This window comes from Ischnura elegans, chromosome 4, assembly GCF_921293095.1.
Source record: "Ischnura elegans chromosome 4, ioIscEleg1.1, whole genome shotgun sequence".
Taxonomy (NCBI): Eukaryota; Metazoa; Arthropoda; class Insecta; order Odonata; family Coenagrionidae; genus Ischnura; species Ischnura elegans.
Genome location: NC_060249.1, coordinates 108952312 through 108969618, shown reverse-complemented (window position 1 = coordinate 108969618; position 17307 = coordinate 108952312). Strand labels below are relative to the sequence as shown.

General features: G+C 39.3%; 1 protein-coding gene across 3 annotated transcripts in view; it reads left to right on the top strand.

Moving 5' to 3' along the window:
* LOC124157878 (membralin) overlaps positions 1-17307 on the top strand; it is a 185145-nt gene that overhangs the window by 145811 nt on the left and 22027 nt on the right. For all 3 annotated transcript variants that reach the window (XM_046532944.1, XM_046532942.1, XM_046532943.1), the window contains exon 12: positions 1167-1266. In XM_046532944.1, coding sequence (XP_046388900.1) covers positions 1167-1266 — 100 coding nt within the window. The remainder of the gene's footprint in view (positions 1-1166; positions 1267-17307) is intronic.

Below are 17307 nucleotides of genomic sequence, written 5' to 3'. Positions count from 1 at the left end.
ACTTACAGGGACCGAGGGCGAATGCCGTTCTCTTCTCCCGTGAGCACTTCCCTTCCCTCTCTACGTCTCCACTTCGCTGTGCTGGCCTCCGCCCTTAGTCACTCCGAGGCCCGTAAAGATATGGCGGCGCGTTGAGATATCGTCGGATTAGTCCCCGTTGTATGACTTGCGAGGCGGTCAGAGGGAATGATTTACTGCGTTGGGGCAGGAACTTAAAACATGCGGCTGGAAAGCGGTTTATCCGTTAGCTAAGAGTGGCCCTAAGCTACTCAAAGGCATGGTGAACTTGATATATTGATACAATGAAGTTATATTTGTACAGAATTTTTAAAGGTTTTCGATGCAGGTTATGGAAACCTCATTCATGATTTCTATTCTTTCTAGTGAATCTAACAAGATAGCGATTATAATAAAATGTCTTTGTTGTCGGAGGAATTGATTCATCAATTACCAGCACCGCCTTAGCATTTAAACTCAAACCATCGGCATAGCAAGCCGCGACCTTCACTTGCTATAACCCAATTAAAAAATTGTATACCATGGTATGCAGAATGTGTAATGCAATGTATACATTGTCTGTTTGGTGGATTTCTCTGAAGTATAATAACCTATGTGTATTAAGTAAACTCTATAAAATTTATTTATTTCGCATAGATTTTGAAGGAAAAAGGTTTTTTGTACCCATTTGTGCACACGTATTAAAGTTTATCGAAATTTTACATGAAGCATTGGTTTCATCTATTATCACTGAACACTCTGGTTAATGTATTAATGCTTTGCATATCAATTTTGTGACGTCAAATGTATGTGGATTTAGTTATAAATTGTGTTCAAATTCATATAATAACGTGTGATCATTGTGTATAATTCATAACGATATATATTATTAGAAATGTATCTTGGTATTCCGATTGCCTGTTTTTCGTGCATGTCACTTTTTTTTTGCTACAGCTAGCCATTTCCATTACCATTTATGGTTATCTCTCAATGAAATTATCTTGTAAATGAATTATAATAAATTTGTAATTTCTATGCTAACATGATATGGTTTTATTTTGCCTTTCATAATAAGACTATCTTTTTGTAAGTGTGTCTGTGGAGATAACATTGTATAGATTCTTGTTGAAATTGCTTTTATATGTATGGCTTATTTTTATTCTTGCCAGGTTCTTCTATCTGTACCACTTCTCCTTCTACGCTTACCACTATCGATTCAACGGCCAATACAGTGGACTGGCGCTAGTTACTTCATGGCTGTTCATTCAAGTGAGTACTAGCGAATTTTTGCTCGAGACGCTATTGCCCTAACCAGCTATTGAAAACATTTATGATTGTTTTTTGGAGTAACAGATTTTATCCATCCCTTTCGTTAATTTTTATTCCAATTTTAATTTTTTTCTTATTCATTTGTCTTGGGAAGTAATCTACTCAATTAACTATTATGTTGGTGAATGACTTATGCCGGTTAGCGTTTTCATGTATATCTATTTTTAGCGATCCGTCGATTTTATTGAAAGCATTTTCTAATCCATCCTTCCTGATTTCTGGAGTATCAAATGAATTTTTTGCTCTTCTCGTTTTTAAAAATTAAAATTACTTCAAATTAATCCTATGTTCATAAATTTCGTGCATTGGTAATTAACTAATATTTTGAACTCAGTATGCTAGCGAGCTAGCCAATTCTTTGGAGCTTAAAATTAAATTTCGGTTGAAACTTAATCTCTTTGAGGGATTTTTGTCCACCAATTTAAGTGATATTTGTTCTCATCTCTCTTCACAACACTTAACGAATAACATTTTGTGCTCATTTATTTTTAAAGCCATATCGTTAGAAAAAGCTGTACCAATTTTAGGTAAGCTACTGAAATCCAGGTTCAGAATGAATAAAATGAATGAAAGAATATAGTATTTCCTAACGGCTCATTTATTTATAGCGAAAAATATCAACGCGTTTCGACGTTTGTTTAAATGCCATTCACCATATTATGCCACCGCTTCTCTCTTAATATAGTGGAATTTCTTCACAGTGTTTCCCTATCTCACCATATTAACGAGATAATTTAGTTCTCTAGAATGCAGAGAGAGATAAAAAATGTATATCGGTAGATGTGAAACGTTTAATCCTGTAAATATGGCGACGAAAAACCAATTGAGGCTCGGCAGATGATCCACTAAGTGTAATCGTTTAGTTAGCACTAAAAGAATGGTAACCTTTCATCTTATTTATTTTTATTTATTGGTATGTAAACTTAAATAACGAAAAAGTAACTACCAGGAAGCACTGTTTGAATCGCCATTACTAACTCTTTTTATTCCTGATTTCTCGAGGATGCCTGGAGAGACCTAACGCCGCCTTCTAGCGGAAATTCCGTCTATTGCATCCCAATGCGCGACCACTTATAATTTATAAAGTAGTGTACGTATTTTGAACTGCTCATGTTTATGGCTATCGCGGTTGGTGTTGCAAAATAGAGTCCTCAAGTTTTCCATCGTGTCTGGTGCCCATTTGTGACCCTGTTATTTTGGTAAGGCATTTACTGGTTCCAAAGGTTTTTGTGAAATTCGTTATTCGATAACTTTATAACAAGCACTATTACAATCCATTTTCGGGTGTACGTCTACGTGCTTAATATTTTAAGATTTAAAAATAGCTAGACTATTTTTACTTAATATGGTTTGTGGATTGCAATAGTGCATCTAATCTCTACGAAAATTTCAAAAACCAAAACTTTATAACAAGATTGCGAGTATAATAAAATGTAGTAAAAATTTATGAGTGCAAGCAATTTTTCAGTGGTAATTAGTTTCAAATTTCAATAGCATCTCCAGCTCTCTAGTCCCTCAAGGAGAGAAAGCAATGATATCAACGCCGAAACTTAATGGTTACCGCAGATGGAAGCAGTGTTTTATATCCAAAGTTCCCTCTCCTCTGACTGGTTTCAATGAATTATATTTCCGAAGGGAGACTATGTTTGGGCGTGGCTCTTTCCGAATCAGGCTTTCTGGTCCTCCTCTAATGTCAAACATATGTCGGGTCTCTCCCTCGGAATTGATGTTGATGCAGCACATAGCTTGAGGTTGTACGTCGAAACGTGGCCTTGTGCAAAAGGCGGGTGAATTAAATTGTAATTTGGAGAGAGGATGACGCTGTGTAAATGTGATGGGCGGGGGAAGCGTGAAGGTATTGGGATTGAAGGAAAGAGCAAAAAGACCTAATTAACTTGAAAAAGTAGCGTAGTAGTGCCGTATATTATGAATATGTTTTTGTTTAATAATGATTGGATTATTTTTCAGACCAGTACTTACAATTTGTTATGTTTCTTTATTAATTTTATGACCAAAATTATGAACGTCTTCTTTTTCTTTTCCCGGCCAAATAACAAAAACAACTTTCGTTTTTGTTTCCTTCATGGAAAATTTGGTACTAAAATTTATAGACGGTTTTCTATATCATTTAGACCATATGTAAGTAGTTGGCGTTGTACGTGCAATGGGTATAATTATAAAAAAAATTGTCCACGTTTTCATTCTTCATTCATTCTTCACAGTCGTATAGGGAGTGAAGAAATTCCGCTTTGACGGCTCTACGCCCTTTCAAGATTTCCTCGCACGTCTTTTGCATTTAATTATGAATCCTCTGTTTTCAATTTTCTGGGTTACTCGGTTGTTCACTTCATTTTAAGAACTTTTGGATCCAACATTCATTCATTTGAAGATAAATTCTTTATGCCTAACTATTGAAATGACTGTGAAATAACCTATGCCCATTTTGCCTTGAATTTTGGTGTGCAATCATTGTAACTTTTCCTGAAACGCATTAACCCTATTTTTGTTTTTTTTTTTAATATACGTTATATCCTCGCTTCTCAATATAAATCCGTTCCGGACCAATTATGAAGCAAATTTTATCCTGTGTTCGAATTGCATTGTTTCCGATGGAGAAATCAATTGTCGATCTCCAACGCATCCTGCTATGTTAAGTTTGTTTCGTTAACAAATAGCTAAGGTGCACAATTACGTATATGAAGACATATTGTTAGAATGGAAATAAAATTTGCGAAATTTTAAAAGGCGCGCGAACAATCAGCTCAGGTCGTATGCCGAAACCATCGCAAGCCGAACCAAGGGTAAAGAAAGGGTCTACTGCATTGCTTGTGATGAGAATCCGATGAAATAACACATTAGGTTTATGATTAAGAACCTCTACTCTTAGAGTAAAATGAGATGTGAAAAAAAAGTGGATAGCAACTCCCTCGGTAACCATTGTTGGTGGAATTGAAAATGGTGATGAGAATGGATGGGTTGAATGAGGGGAGAGGTAGAATTTTTTTCGCGGAGATGGGGAGGGGTGATGTGGGTGGGGCCTCTTTACTCTCGGCTGGGGAACAGAGGAGCATGAGGCGGAGTACTCAAGCGTGGTGGTCGGGGCGAAAGACTTAAACGCTTGAGGGAGAGGGAGCTGTCAGTGACCCATCAGCCTGATGACTCGTGACGTTGGTTTTCCGCCCTGTTTCCCTTCTCTTTCTTTCTCACCTCTCTCCCCTCCCCCTCTCTGCTCCGCTCACCCCTCACCACGCGTTGCTCTCCATTTATTGGTTTTCATCTTCTGGATGTCCTCAGTTCTTTACTCTGAGCCTCCATGGGAATACTCCTCTTGTGGTAACCTCCCTACATCCTAGCTTTGCTCACATTCAGGGCGTGAACGAGGTTATTAAATCAGACCGAAATCGCAATTCGTCTATAAAGTTCGGTTGATGGAAGAGGAATATAACTTTAGGCGAAATAAAATCGTCCTTTTTCAGCCATTCTCTCGTTAGTTCAAATTTAGAAAGCGCGATCGTTGCCGCCCAGTATTCATGAGTTGGTGACGTAATTTGACTTCTTGTTCATGTACTTGTACATGGATTGTTTAATTCAGGGAAACAATCGGTTGCTAGAGTGTAAACGACAAAGAAACTCGCAAGGCTCTTGCACAAGTCCGGGGAGCAGGGAAGAAGCGGCGACCCGCTCTCTTCGGCTTCACGCTCTTCTTCTCTTCTGTAGTAATTTATTCTACTTACATTTGAAAGGGTTAAGGTCGTAGAATTTTCTTCGCGATTAGCTAGAGAAATAGGCGACATATATGAAAAACGAAAAAAATGCAGATCTCAACATTTTAAACTTGAATAACAATTTTTACAATAAAATGAATTTGGTGAACCAGCCCATTCTAGTAAAGTGTGTATTTGAACACATATTTTTTGTGGAAATAGGAACAGTTCTCACGGCTTTGTTCTTATTAGCTTTATGACGTAAAATATGGAAAGTAATAGACGTATATTTCATTAAATTCCAACCTTGATGTCTTTTACTTTTAATTTTTTCGGTACTTAGGCGAAAAAGTGGTGATTTTGTTTTCATTCATGTTTTATCATAGATCACCTTTGCAAATATGCCTATATTGCATCAAAACGATTTTTTGTCCCTCTCTTAGAATTATTTGATTAAAGGGAATCTTTTTATCTTAATTTAGAAAAATTATTATAAAGTGATGTTCCGCACCGGACTGCTTGCTGATCATTAGATATGCGCAAATAAATAGAAGTGTAGCGTTCAATGAGTGCGATATCTCATACTTATGGCGCTTCAAATTGGTTTACATTGGCTAAATTATCTTATTAGGAAACCAGTGGTAAATAAACGAAGTCACTAAATTATGTATGTGTGGTATTGGAATTGAGGATATTAGTAACTAAAAAAGAGATTACTTGAAAGTGAAATTATTCGTTACAATATGTTGAAAAACGTAAATTCGTTAGATAATTGTGCTGTATTTTCAATACTCCTTAGTTATACTCAATATTTTTGTGCATAAAAGGAAATTAAGTTATTCGAATTATTCCTTTCTTCTAGGAAAACTTTCGTGTTACCTAGCTGTTATCTTGATATACTGTGACCTTCGCCCAAGTGCTCGTGGTTTAACTGCTGTAACATATGCCATGTTTCCTATCACATTTATTCATAGGCTTGTTGGTGGATTTCAGTCTTGAAGTGTGTCCATAATCACAATTGAATAAAAAACCTCGCTTCCATAATTCTCGGTTACAATTTGTGCTCGAATTATATTCCCCTTATCTCAATTCCAAACTTTTCCAACAAGTACTTTTTCTACTCATATATTAGTCTATTTTTCAAATTCAAATATTTTACTTCATATTTATTTTTACACAATTATGTCGCATTCAAATTTAAGGGATTTCATTGAATTCTCAGTAGACAATATTATTGGAATGCCTGGATTTTTTGTGCAAAAAAACGTGAACCGGATCCCAACCGTGCATCGGAAGTGGAATGCATCTCCTGCGTAATATACCGTCGCTTGGCTCTATTTATCGCGGAAGCAAATTTTTTTCTGAAGGCATCGTAGTTGTCCTTCAATTAATAGCTTGATTCAGTGCGATACGTAAATATGTATGTACGGGAGAGAATGAGAGGCATTGAAATGCCGCCGCGTATGCACTCAACCCGAAGGACATTCCCGCAACGCGGGTCGAATGCCGCATAGGATGAGAGTGTACGTGTGCTCTGTTCGAAGCAATGGTCGGGAGAGGGAGGAGGGAGATGTATTTTAGGCGGTCGGTCGGGGCCTCGATCCGTGTGAGTTTGAGGGCGGGGTTTGAGTTTTTGGAAGCGTGTTTCGGGGGATCCCGGGTTGCGGACAGCTATGCCTTAATTTGGAGCATTGAAACGGTCCCCTCCGAGCTTCACTCTCTCCCTAATTGGGCGCCATTGGCAGTCCCCCGGAAAGACACCCCAGGCCACTCACACCACGGGATGAGGAGCGGGCCGCGACGAAAATACTCGACGCTCCTTCCTCCCATTGTTGTTACACATACGTGCGTGCATGTAGAAGCGTCCCCCGCACTCCCGCGTTCCAAATCCGCGTGCGTTTGCAATTGGGCGTCAGTCGATTTCCTGAGTTCCTTATGAATGGCTGCCGTGAATCTGAAATCTGTTTATCTCCCGGAAACTCTTCATATGTTGCCATATTTTGCGTTCTCTTGAACATGTCCTCAAACTAAAATTGAAGTTTATGATGATTCCACGAGTGTGGCCTAATCAGTGCCTCCTTTTAAGCTCATGAGAGGATTGATCATGTGGTTGATAGTATATTAAAACGATTACAGTGACATTTTTAGGCTCGCACATGCTTATGATGACGTGCGGTTCCAGCGGCTTGGGTTTTCTGATTATCTATTGAAATTATCTATTAATGATGCTATTGATATCCACGCTGTCATCCCCCTGTTTACTATTTTTCTTTTTTTGCTAGCGTCCCGAGGCATCTTCTCTTTTTAATAAAAGCTTCCATTTATCGCATCTTAACCATGGCCTCTAAGATCACCACATGAACAATGACAATTATAGTGATGAGGTCAGAAAAAATATTAACAAAGAAATAATGAAAAAACAAAATTGTCTCTATTTCATGGTATTTTAATATTATTATATATTACATGTATTTTTACAAACCCAATATTCAATAATTAAAATATCTATTTTTATTTACGGAAAGTAATAAAGGACATCGTCGTCATTTTTTTGTTTTCGCTCTAATAAAGATGTGAAGCTTACAATTAAGAATACCAAAGACATTAAATAAATCCCATAAAGCTAAGAAATAAACAACTTACGAAATATTAGTACGCTATAGGTAAGTAAAATCTTACCTTCTGAATTATTCAGTTATAGGTGTTCGGGGAGGGAAATCCATAAATTTGTGGATTTAACAAGGTAGGAGTCATGGTATTTGGTAGATTTATGGGCGGGGCAATATTATTATTAATTAATATTATTGAGATGGTGCGCTCTTTATTTTAATAACGCGGGACTGTGGTTGATATAATAACAAGTTAATAATTTAGGTTACTTCATAATTAGCCATTAATATTATTAATTAATTAGCCAAATAAAATAGTATTTATAAGCCAATTGCTCTTTAGCTCTATTATTCAGTACCACAAATCGCGACAAGTTGATATGTGGGTGCGCCATTGGAAGCAAAAGATGGAATGAAATCAGCACGATGTCAGCGGAAGGTGCTTAACTAAAGGCGAGTGTTAAACTATTCAGGACATTTGAAGCCTTATGAATAACTTGATGAATCGTAGCACTTTTCTGTAACACCCAGAAAAGTTCGTTGCTGTCTCAATTCTACCTTAGAGTAGAGATAATGTACAGCGTAGGCTGAATTATTTGATTGATTATTAATGAGGATACCTGAAGTGTTTCGGAATCCGTTTCGAGCAAACATGAAGAGGCTGATTTCATACGTACCTCGGAATTCATCCTTATTACTCGCCTTTATGAAAGTATATTACATGAAAATACTTGCATGTGAGTGTGAATTTACGCCAGCGCTAGCGCCAGACACATGAATCATACAGGCTCATAATTAAATCATATGTTGAATGTATGCTATATGATAGGTGTCTATTTTTCCGGTGTTAAATAAATAAAGATTTCAGGAATATTTGTTTATTAGATTCGGGAATCATACTAAATGAATATGATTGATATGGTGGTTGCTGCGACCAATTAATAATTGTTGAAATTTAAAATTTGTAGGCATAACTGTTGAAAGTTTATTTGGAATTCTAGTCATATTGAAATTTAAGTCCCTCGGTACTTAACTCTGGAATTTTCAACTCATAAAATTACAAATGGGGAAATACTATAATAAGGGCATTTAATTGCTTTCAGAATTTTCTTGAAACAAACTGTTAATACTCTAGAAAATCTGAAAAAACTTGGGGAAAATGGAAACTGAGATTATGACGTCATGGCGTTATTATCATTACTATTGAGTTAAAGTAAAAAAATTGAAAAAAAAAACATTTCTAATTATAAGTGACTCGACTCCGGCATATTTACCAAATCGTCCGAACCGCACGGTACCAATGTTATCAATGGTCTTGACACTGAGTTTGGCTCCGTCTTGGAGGGAGGGTGGGGTGGTAGGGCTGGCGGTTTGCAGTCGGTGTGTGTTGTGGCGTGGGAGAGGGTTGGGGAATTCGGGAGGGTTATAATTTTCGGTTTGAAGAGACCGTGACGCTTTGATGCGGAATGAAGTAATCAAACGTTTGAGATTCGCCGTAATTATGAGGAGTTGTGGCGGCAGGATCCCGGTCTGTGCTCTGCCTTGCCTTGGTCCCTCTCCCTTGACATCTACGAGTTGCGGGATCGCTTTAGTCGGAGGGGTGTGGGGAAATAGAAAGTGACGTGGAGGATAGGGACTCCCGGTTAATGTCGATACAATCTGCCTCTAGGGCCCCGACGTCGCTGCACAAGAAAGGGAGGGAGCCGAGCGTTGGGGCCTGATGATGCCATTTCATGTGTTGCGTGTCGAGCCGATCGCCCTTTAACGGAAGTGATGTGATTCCTCTTTTGACGGCTGTTTTTGAGGCATGAGGAACTCTAGTCGGTTGTTGAGCAGATTAATCTGAGCGGGGCGATACACTCGCTTGATTCCGTAAAGGATGTGGGTTCAAGGTTCGAAATTATGAGGATGCGGCGTACAGAGTTTCCTACGAGCATTGACGATTTTGCGTGGATGGAAGTCTAATTCTGAGAATTCGCTATTCCGATTTCTGCCTTGGTTTGTGTGAGTGATCCTTTAAGTTGCTGTTCTTCAACACCCGGTCAAGGCTCGATTTTTCTTTCTTTCAATTTGAAACTTGGCGTTAGCAGCTATTGAAGAAGTAGAAGATATTTCATCGCTTCACTTTTTTTTATTCATGAAATGCATCAGTGATAACCGATCGAAAGTCGAATACATAAAGTAGATAGCTTATTAAATAGTGCTTATCCCATTTATCTTTTCTCAAGCCATATTCTAGGTATGTATTCTCTAATTACAACTTCAGATACCAAATTTTGTCCTTTCTGAACATGCATATTAGTATATAAACAGATTTTGTGTTAATAATACAAGAAATTCGCTTGATGTATCGAAAGTAAATCTATTAGTAGGTGATTATAGTAATTTATTTAAGAACATGATTTGGACATTAAAATTTATCTTCACGTGTAAAAAGAAAAATTCCTAATGTGTCTAGTTTAAAGCATTTTCCGAATGGATCGTAGTTGCCCTTCGAGTACTACTGCGTTGAAAGATTACGAGCGGCCGTGGCAAATCGGCCACTTATCATCTATATCTGTTATCTATTTTTATTTTAGATAAAGGCTTCTATGGTTACTTCCCGAGTTAGTTGCTCCATTATATTGTTTTATTGGTCTATTATTTTGAAACGTAAAAGAGTGCTTATTTTTGGGCTTATTAGCAACTTCATTCCTGTGCATTAGTTGCAGGGAGTACCTTAATCAAGTTTGGTTGTTAGAATTTGTCTTGTGAAAGCGAGATGTATGGCAAATTTTTAATTCCTTTGAACTATTAATTGCCTTGTATCCTCAGGACCAAGTTATCAAATGAGCGCGAGACCATTCCCTATTTAATTAATGGTACGACTAAGTACCATAATCCATTTCAAGATTTATTTTAATATTTGATGTATTCTGAATATTATCTGTTGCTCTCTTGAGAAATAAGGTGATGAAATGACCTTTTTTATTTATTATTCCGTGCCAAAAAGCTCATGTTTTATTTTTTAAAACATTAAAACTTGATTTCGAACTTGCTATTTGGGGTAGAAAATTAATTATAATATGATTAGAGGGACGAAAGTAGAATTATTTTCACTTTTTCATTATAAAATGCCTTGATTGGCCAATATGACTTCCTTTTTGCCAAACAAACGTTGGTTCATGAGTAAAGTGGTGAAACTGGTCTTATTTTTGTTCGTAATCTCCGTAAATTGACGTCTTAAAATTATTAAAGTTGTCATTTGAAGACAGAAAAGTTTTTCTTCAGCAGGGAGAGATACGGTTGCTCGAAATACTCGAAAACATTTTCATGGAATTTAAACATTTTCTTCGGATCCTGAGACGAATTTCGGGGATCGCGTGAGCTAATTCTGTCTGGATTTTCCTCTTTATACTTTCTTCTCATCCAACTCCGAGAGAGACCCTCCCGATCCTCCTTCGCCGCCCACCTGCCTCGCCGCATTTTCCGTACTTTTTGAAGGAAATGTATTTATTTTCATATTTGGCCGCGTATCCGCTTTCCTTTCTCCTCTCCTCGCCGGGTTTCATCCAGCCCCGTTATCCATGCCCCATACCCATTGGCTGCTCCTCCCCCTATTTTCCACCCTGGAGGAAGCAACAATTCCCCTTCTCCCTATCCCGTCTCCAGAAATCCGAAAGGTGAGACGGAGTTAGAATTCGGGGTTGAATAGGGCGTATATGTGTGCGTGAGGAAGAGGTTTAGTTCGGCTGTGGGCGGGGATGGGAGAGGAAAAGATGGTGTAGTGTTCGTTCCAGGGCGCGTTTTCGGGACGGGGTGCTGTGGCGTTGTTGAATCTACTACTACTTACTTACTACTTCCTTGGCACTACAGCCCAGTATGGGCTTTGGCCTCCCTCAAGACACCTGTCCTTTCTCTCCTGTTCTGCACTTTCTCCCACCATCTGACAATCCTCATAGCCTTTATGTCTTCTTCCACATCCTGCATCCATCTTTTCCTCGGTCTTCCTCTTTTTCTCTTTCCATCCATATTTCCATGTAGAATCTTCTTAGGCATCCTTTCTTCACTCATTCTTTTTACATGACCTAGCCAAGCTAGCCGTTGGGTCTTCACAAACCTCACTATGTCTTCGCCTTGGACAATATTTTCTATTTCCTTGTTTGTTCTTATCCTCCAAGTTACCCCATCTGTCACGGGACCATATATCTTTCGCAAAACCTTCCGTTCAAATATCCGCAGAGCTTGCTCGTTTCCAGCGGAGATGCTCCACGTTTCTGCTCCATATGTCACGACCGGTCTGATAAGTGTCTTATAGATCTTGAATTTCATCTCCTTAGATAGAAGAGTTGACTTCAGGAGCTTAATATTAGCAAAGTAAGCCCTATTTCCAGCCATTATCCTCTTGTTGATCTCTTCTGTCATTGAGTTCTTACAGTTTAAATTAGTACCGAGGTAGCTGAAATATTTTACATTTTCAAAGTTGTACTGCCCAAATTAACGTTTTGAGTCCATCTTCTGTCTTCCGTGGTCGACATTCTCATGTATTTCGTTTTTCTCTCATTGATTCTGAGCCCTATATTCCTACTCTTCTGTTCTAAGATTTTGAATATTTCTTTCAGAGAATCCATATTCCGTGCCATTAGAACTATATCGTCGGCATAGGCACATGCCTGAGTAGATTTATGCACAATTGTCCCCTCTAACCCCAGTTCTTTCATGGCTTCATGTAGACACAGATTAAATAGTACTGCTGATAGAGAATCTCCTTGTCTTACTCCAGTTGTTATCTTAAAGGCTTCACTAGTCTTGCCCCCGATATAGGCCTTAGCTTGAGATCCTTCCATAGTCATATTTACCAACTTAATTAGCTTTTTTGGTATTCCAAATCCCTCCAATGCCTTCAACATTTTTCTTCTATTGACACTATCAAAAGCTTGCTGGAAATCAATGAAAAGCATATGTAGGTCAATGTTGTACTCAAAACATTTCTCCATGCATTGTCTCATTACAAAGATTTGGTCGGTTGTTCCTCTTCCCGGCCTGAAGCCACATTGGTATTCACCAAGGATTACTTCAGCATACGTGTTAAGTCTCCTCTGCAGTATACAAGAAAGTATCTTGTAAGTGACATTTAGTTATGTGATTCCCCTATAGTTGCTGCATTGCAATTTATCTCCCTTCTTGAATATAGGGCAAATTAAACCAATCTTCCATTTCTCAGGCATCTCTTCTTTTTCCCATATTTGACATATCAGTATATGTAGGTTCTTTGTTAAATTTTTTCCTCCATACTTGATTAACTCCGGTACAATTTGATCTTCCCCTGGAGCTCTCCCATTCCGCTGCCGTTTTAACGACTCCTCCACCTCCTCAATTGACGGCCTACTAATATTGGTGTCCACCCTCATGTTCAACATTTCTCCATCCTCCTCATCTTCCTCATCTATCTCATTGACATTCAGCAATTCCTTAAAGTACTCGGCCCATCTTCCCATTACTTCTTCCTCTGTTCCAACCAACCTCCCATTCTTATCCTTACATTCGTTTGTTCTTGGTTGAAATTTATTCGTCATCCGTTTGATTGCCTGGTATAACTTTCTACTTTCATTTTGTGTGTTCAGTTCCTCAATCTTTTCCACAAACCCTTTTAAGTACGGTTTTTTTTCTTTTTTCGTAGTATTTTATTTGCTTGCCTTCTGCTTTCTTTATATCTTTCAACATTTTGTCTTGTCTCTTTCTGGATGGTGTTCCTTCGATCTATATTCTTCCTTTCTATAGCCTTTCTGCACTCATTATCAAACCATTCTTCATTCCTTGTTCTCTTTCTTTCTCCTATGGTCTCCTTTGCAGCCTCTTCCATAGCCTTCTTTATATTAAGCCATTTTCTCTCAACCGAGTCATTTACACTCAGGTTCTCTGCTCCTTCTAGTTTCTTACCCAGGATTTCCTGATATTGGGCTACAGCTGCTGGTTTTCTGAACTTTTCCACTCTCCACTGTATCCTCTTGGGTCCTTTAATACGTCCCACATTCGCAATTCTTTCCCTGAGCTTGGCCTTTACCAAATAATGGTCTGAATCACAGTTTGGGCCTCTTGCAGACCTTGTGTCAATGACTGAAGATGCATGTCTTCTGGAAACCAGAACGTGATCAACTTGGTTGACCACTCCTGTACCTGCCATTTTCCATGTTCCCTTATGAATATCTTTGTGAGCAAAACAGGTACTTTTGATTATTAGCCCTTTAGCTTCTGCCAGCTGGCCTAACATCATTCCGTTTCCATTTGTTTCAGTATGTAAAGAGTGTTTTCCAGCTACATGCTGCAAGAAGTCCTCTCTTCCTATTTTTGCATTGAAATATTCTAGGAGAATCAACATATCATATTTAGGTATCTTGCTGCATTCTCTATCCAGTTTATCGTAGAAGGCATTCTTCTCCTCATCATTAGCATCTTCTGTGGGTGCATAAGCTGAGATGATAGATAAGTTTCTAAAACGTCCTTTGAGCCTTATCTTACACATTCTATCCCCAACAGGTTCATACCCTAAGCAGCTTTGCTTCATTTTGTTATGAAGGATAAACCCTGTTCCACATTGTCCAGTTCTCAGTTTAGGCCCACTATAGAACATTGAGTAGTCCTTTTTATCCACTCTTCCATTTCCGTTCCATCTTATTTCTTGTAACGCCACTACATCTATCCCATATTTCAATACTTTTTCAGCGATCTCTGCCATTTTTCCAGCCTTCAACATGGTCCTTACATTCCATGTAGCTAAGGTCAATGTTGTATTCCGTTTTCGAGTTCCTGATCGTTTGCCAGTGTCATTATCCTTAAATCCGTCCGTATTCCGAGGCTTCTTTATGGGTTTCGTAACAGAACATTTTTTTACGGTGTGGGATTGTTAGCCCCACGCCCAACCCCCAACCTGGAGGACCAGGGTATCTCTTTTTGTCGGGCCTATTCCCTTTGACCTGTCCGGCTTGGGTGGCCCTACCAGGAGCTTTTGCTCCCGCCGGCATAGCTCTCAGGTTCACTTAGGCACGCAAGCCCCCTCATCACGAGAAGATAGAGATACCATCGAGGGGGCGTTGTTGAATCACACGATTATTTTTTCCATCCCTCGGAATGATAGCTCCAGCGATAGGCTTTCAGGGACCAAAAGAATGATCTCTCGACCTATCATTTTCTGAATCACTCGGTCTTTCCCGCCGTCCCGTTTTTTCCATAGCTTTTTCCACCACATTCCATATTTACAACTTTTGTTCAATAAAAGGCCGAGCGTGGCGTTGCGATCGCTGCTAGCGGCCGTTCTGATTGGCTGAAGGACGGTACAAGCTATGGCTTCAGCGACGGAAAAAGGAAAGTGCCGAATGCTGGAAAAAGGGATGGAAATCCCATCCCTCGAACCATCGCGGGAAATGATAGCGAGTCATTCTTTCATTTTTTTCCGCTATCGCTGTAGCTATGCCTATGAACTTCTGGAAAAAAATGGATCATGTGATTTAGGCTTCGGGCTCCTTGCACACTCACTGAATTTGGACGGCTGGTAAAACACTGGCCGATATTTTATCGGTGGAACGCTTCTTGCTCATACGCCGGATTTTAACCGGTCAAACTACCACTTGCTTGGTTGTCGTGATCCACAGTTGCAATGACCGTCTGCTAACCGACTTTTTCTCGTTGCCGGTGTGTAGTCGGTAAGAGCTTCCATGCCCTCCAATTGTACACTATTGGAATGTAGACGGCCGATATTTTACCGGTGTCAAACCAGTCATCAGTTGCCGTCCAAAATCGGTGTGTCTGCTAAGATTGCCCGCTGTTCGGGACGGTTCTTCCATTTTTGCGCACCTGGCCCCAGTCTCATCGTCATCGAACAGAAATCCGATGACTGGTTTGACACCGCTCTCCACTCAGTTCTCTCGTCAGATAATCTCTAAAGACTTGCATTATTCGTCTGTTTTACATTCTTCATAATTGGCTTGTTTCTTATCCTAGTCCTACCTTTCGAGGCGTTCTTTCCTTCCACTTGTCTTTCAACGATTTTTTCATAATACCATTGTATCTCATGATGTGCGTGGTCCCATTTTCTTCTCAAGGGTTTAATGGACTTATCTTCTCATCTAAGACTAACTCATCAATCGCACGGTCTATCTTCATCAACAACACATTTCGAACACTACTAGCCTTGACTTCTATGATGCGCAGTTTAGACTGACAATGAGTGCAAAAAGTATTCGGACACCTCTTTTTTCTTGATAAAATTTCCCTTTTCTCTGTGTTGTGCGTTTGTTTCTGGCTTGAAGTGATTATCATTGTGTTCTACAGACTCTTTATTCGTGTATACACTACAGATATAGCAAAAACACAAACTTTCGAAAATTAAAGCAAAAAAGAAAAACAAGTTCAACTTTATCGCACAAAAAGTATTCGGGTTTTTGCATTTTTCATCTTAAATTAAGTTATAAGGCACTGTGTGAGCAACACTTAATATTTTGAGGCATTCCAATTGGCTTTCAGGACTGCCTGCCTGATTTGGCATTGAGTGGACCAATGTTGATGTGACTCTAGAGGGTACTTTGTTCAAGGACTGAGCTCTGGTGATTTTTGAGGGGTGTTCGACTGTCTTGTTGTGCTATACACGATCCACAGCTTTGTATTCTTTGCCGTGTGTTTGGGATCATTGTCTTATTGAAATATTTTCTAAGCTCTAACTAACAAATTCTACTTCAGCATGTCGTTGTACATCTTGTGGTCCACGATCCCTTCCACAAAGTGAAATCTACCCACTCGAGACGAACCCATGCACCTCACACGCTATTGCAGATCCACGCTCATGCTTCACTGTTTCTTACAAGTTCTTGGGATCAAGCTGGGTGTTTTTCTGACGCCAAACCATTTGACAACCATGGGAGCAGAATATGTTGTACTTGCTCTCGTCAGTAAAATTCGCGAGATCCCAGTAGGTACACTAGAGATTCATATTGATGCTCACGCGCGAAATATATCCGATTCTCGCGATTGAACACGCTGATCCACAGATTCCTCCTTGCTACTCGGCCGTGGTACCCGTTCTTCTTCAACATTCCCGACGGTATTCACAATTAAGTAAAAAGAGCACTTCTGTAGGTCAGCAGTTACCTTGGGATCGCTAGTTTTAGGGTCTTTCTTGATCTCCCACACGGTGAATCGGTTGTCAATGTCTATCAATTTCCACGGTGTTCCGCTTCGGAACTTGTTTAGAACAGTTTTGATCATCCGAAACCGATTTTCTATGTCGTACTATAGTGGACCTTGGTCGTTCGACAAGTCGAGTTATTTGATTCTGTGACTTTCGCTGATTATGGAGTCTTATAATGCTTTCGCTCAGCTTAAGTCGTATCAGGTGCCTTTCATCCCATGTCTATTCACACTTCAGTACGCAGGTAAGTCAAAAATGCGTCTCGCCTCGCCACAGCGTAGAGGAGGCGTGTGCGCCCGCAGTTGGACCGCTCTGATACCGGCGCGCTCCGAGAAACGCGCGTAAATCGACGTGCATCGTGTGTCCGAATAATTTTTGCGCGCAAAAATTTTGCATATTCGTCTATTGGACTCAATAAATAGCCAAGTAGTGTCAGTTGTTCGTTTATTAATTTGTATACCTTTACCTGACCAATTAATCATAATACTATAGTCATTTTGAGTCCGAA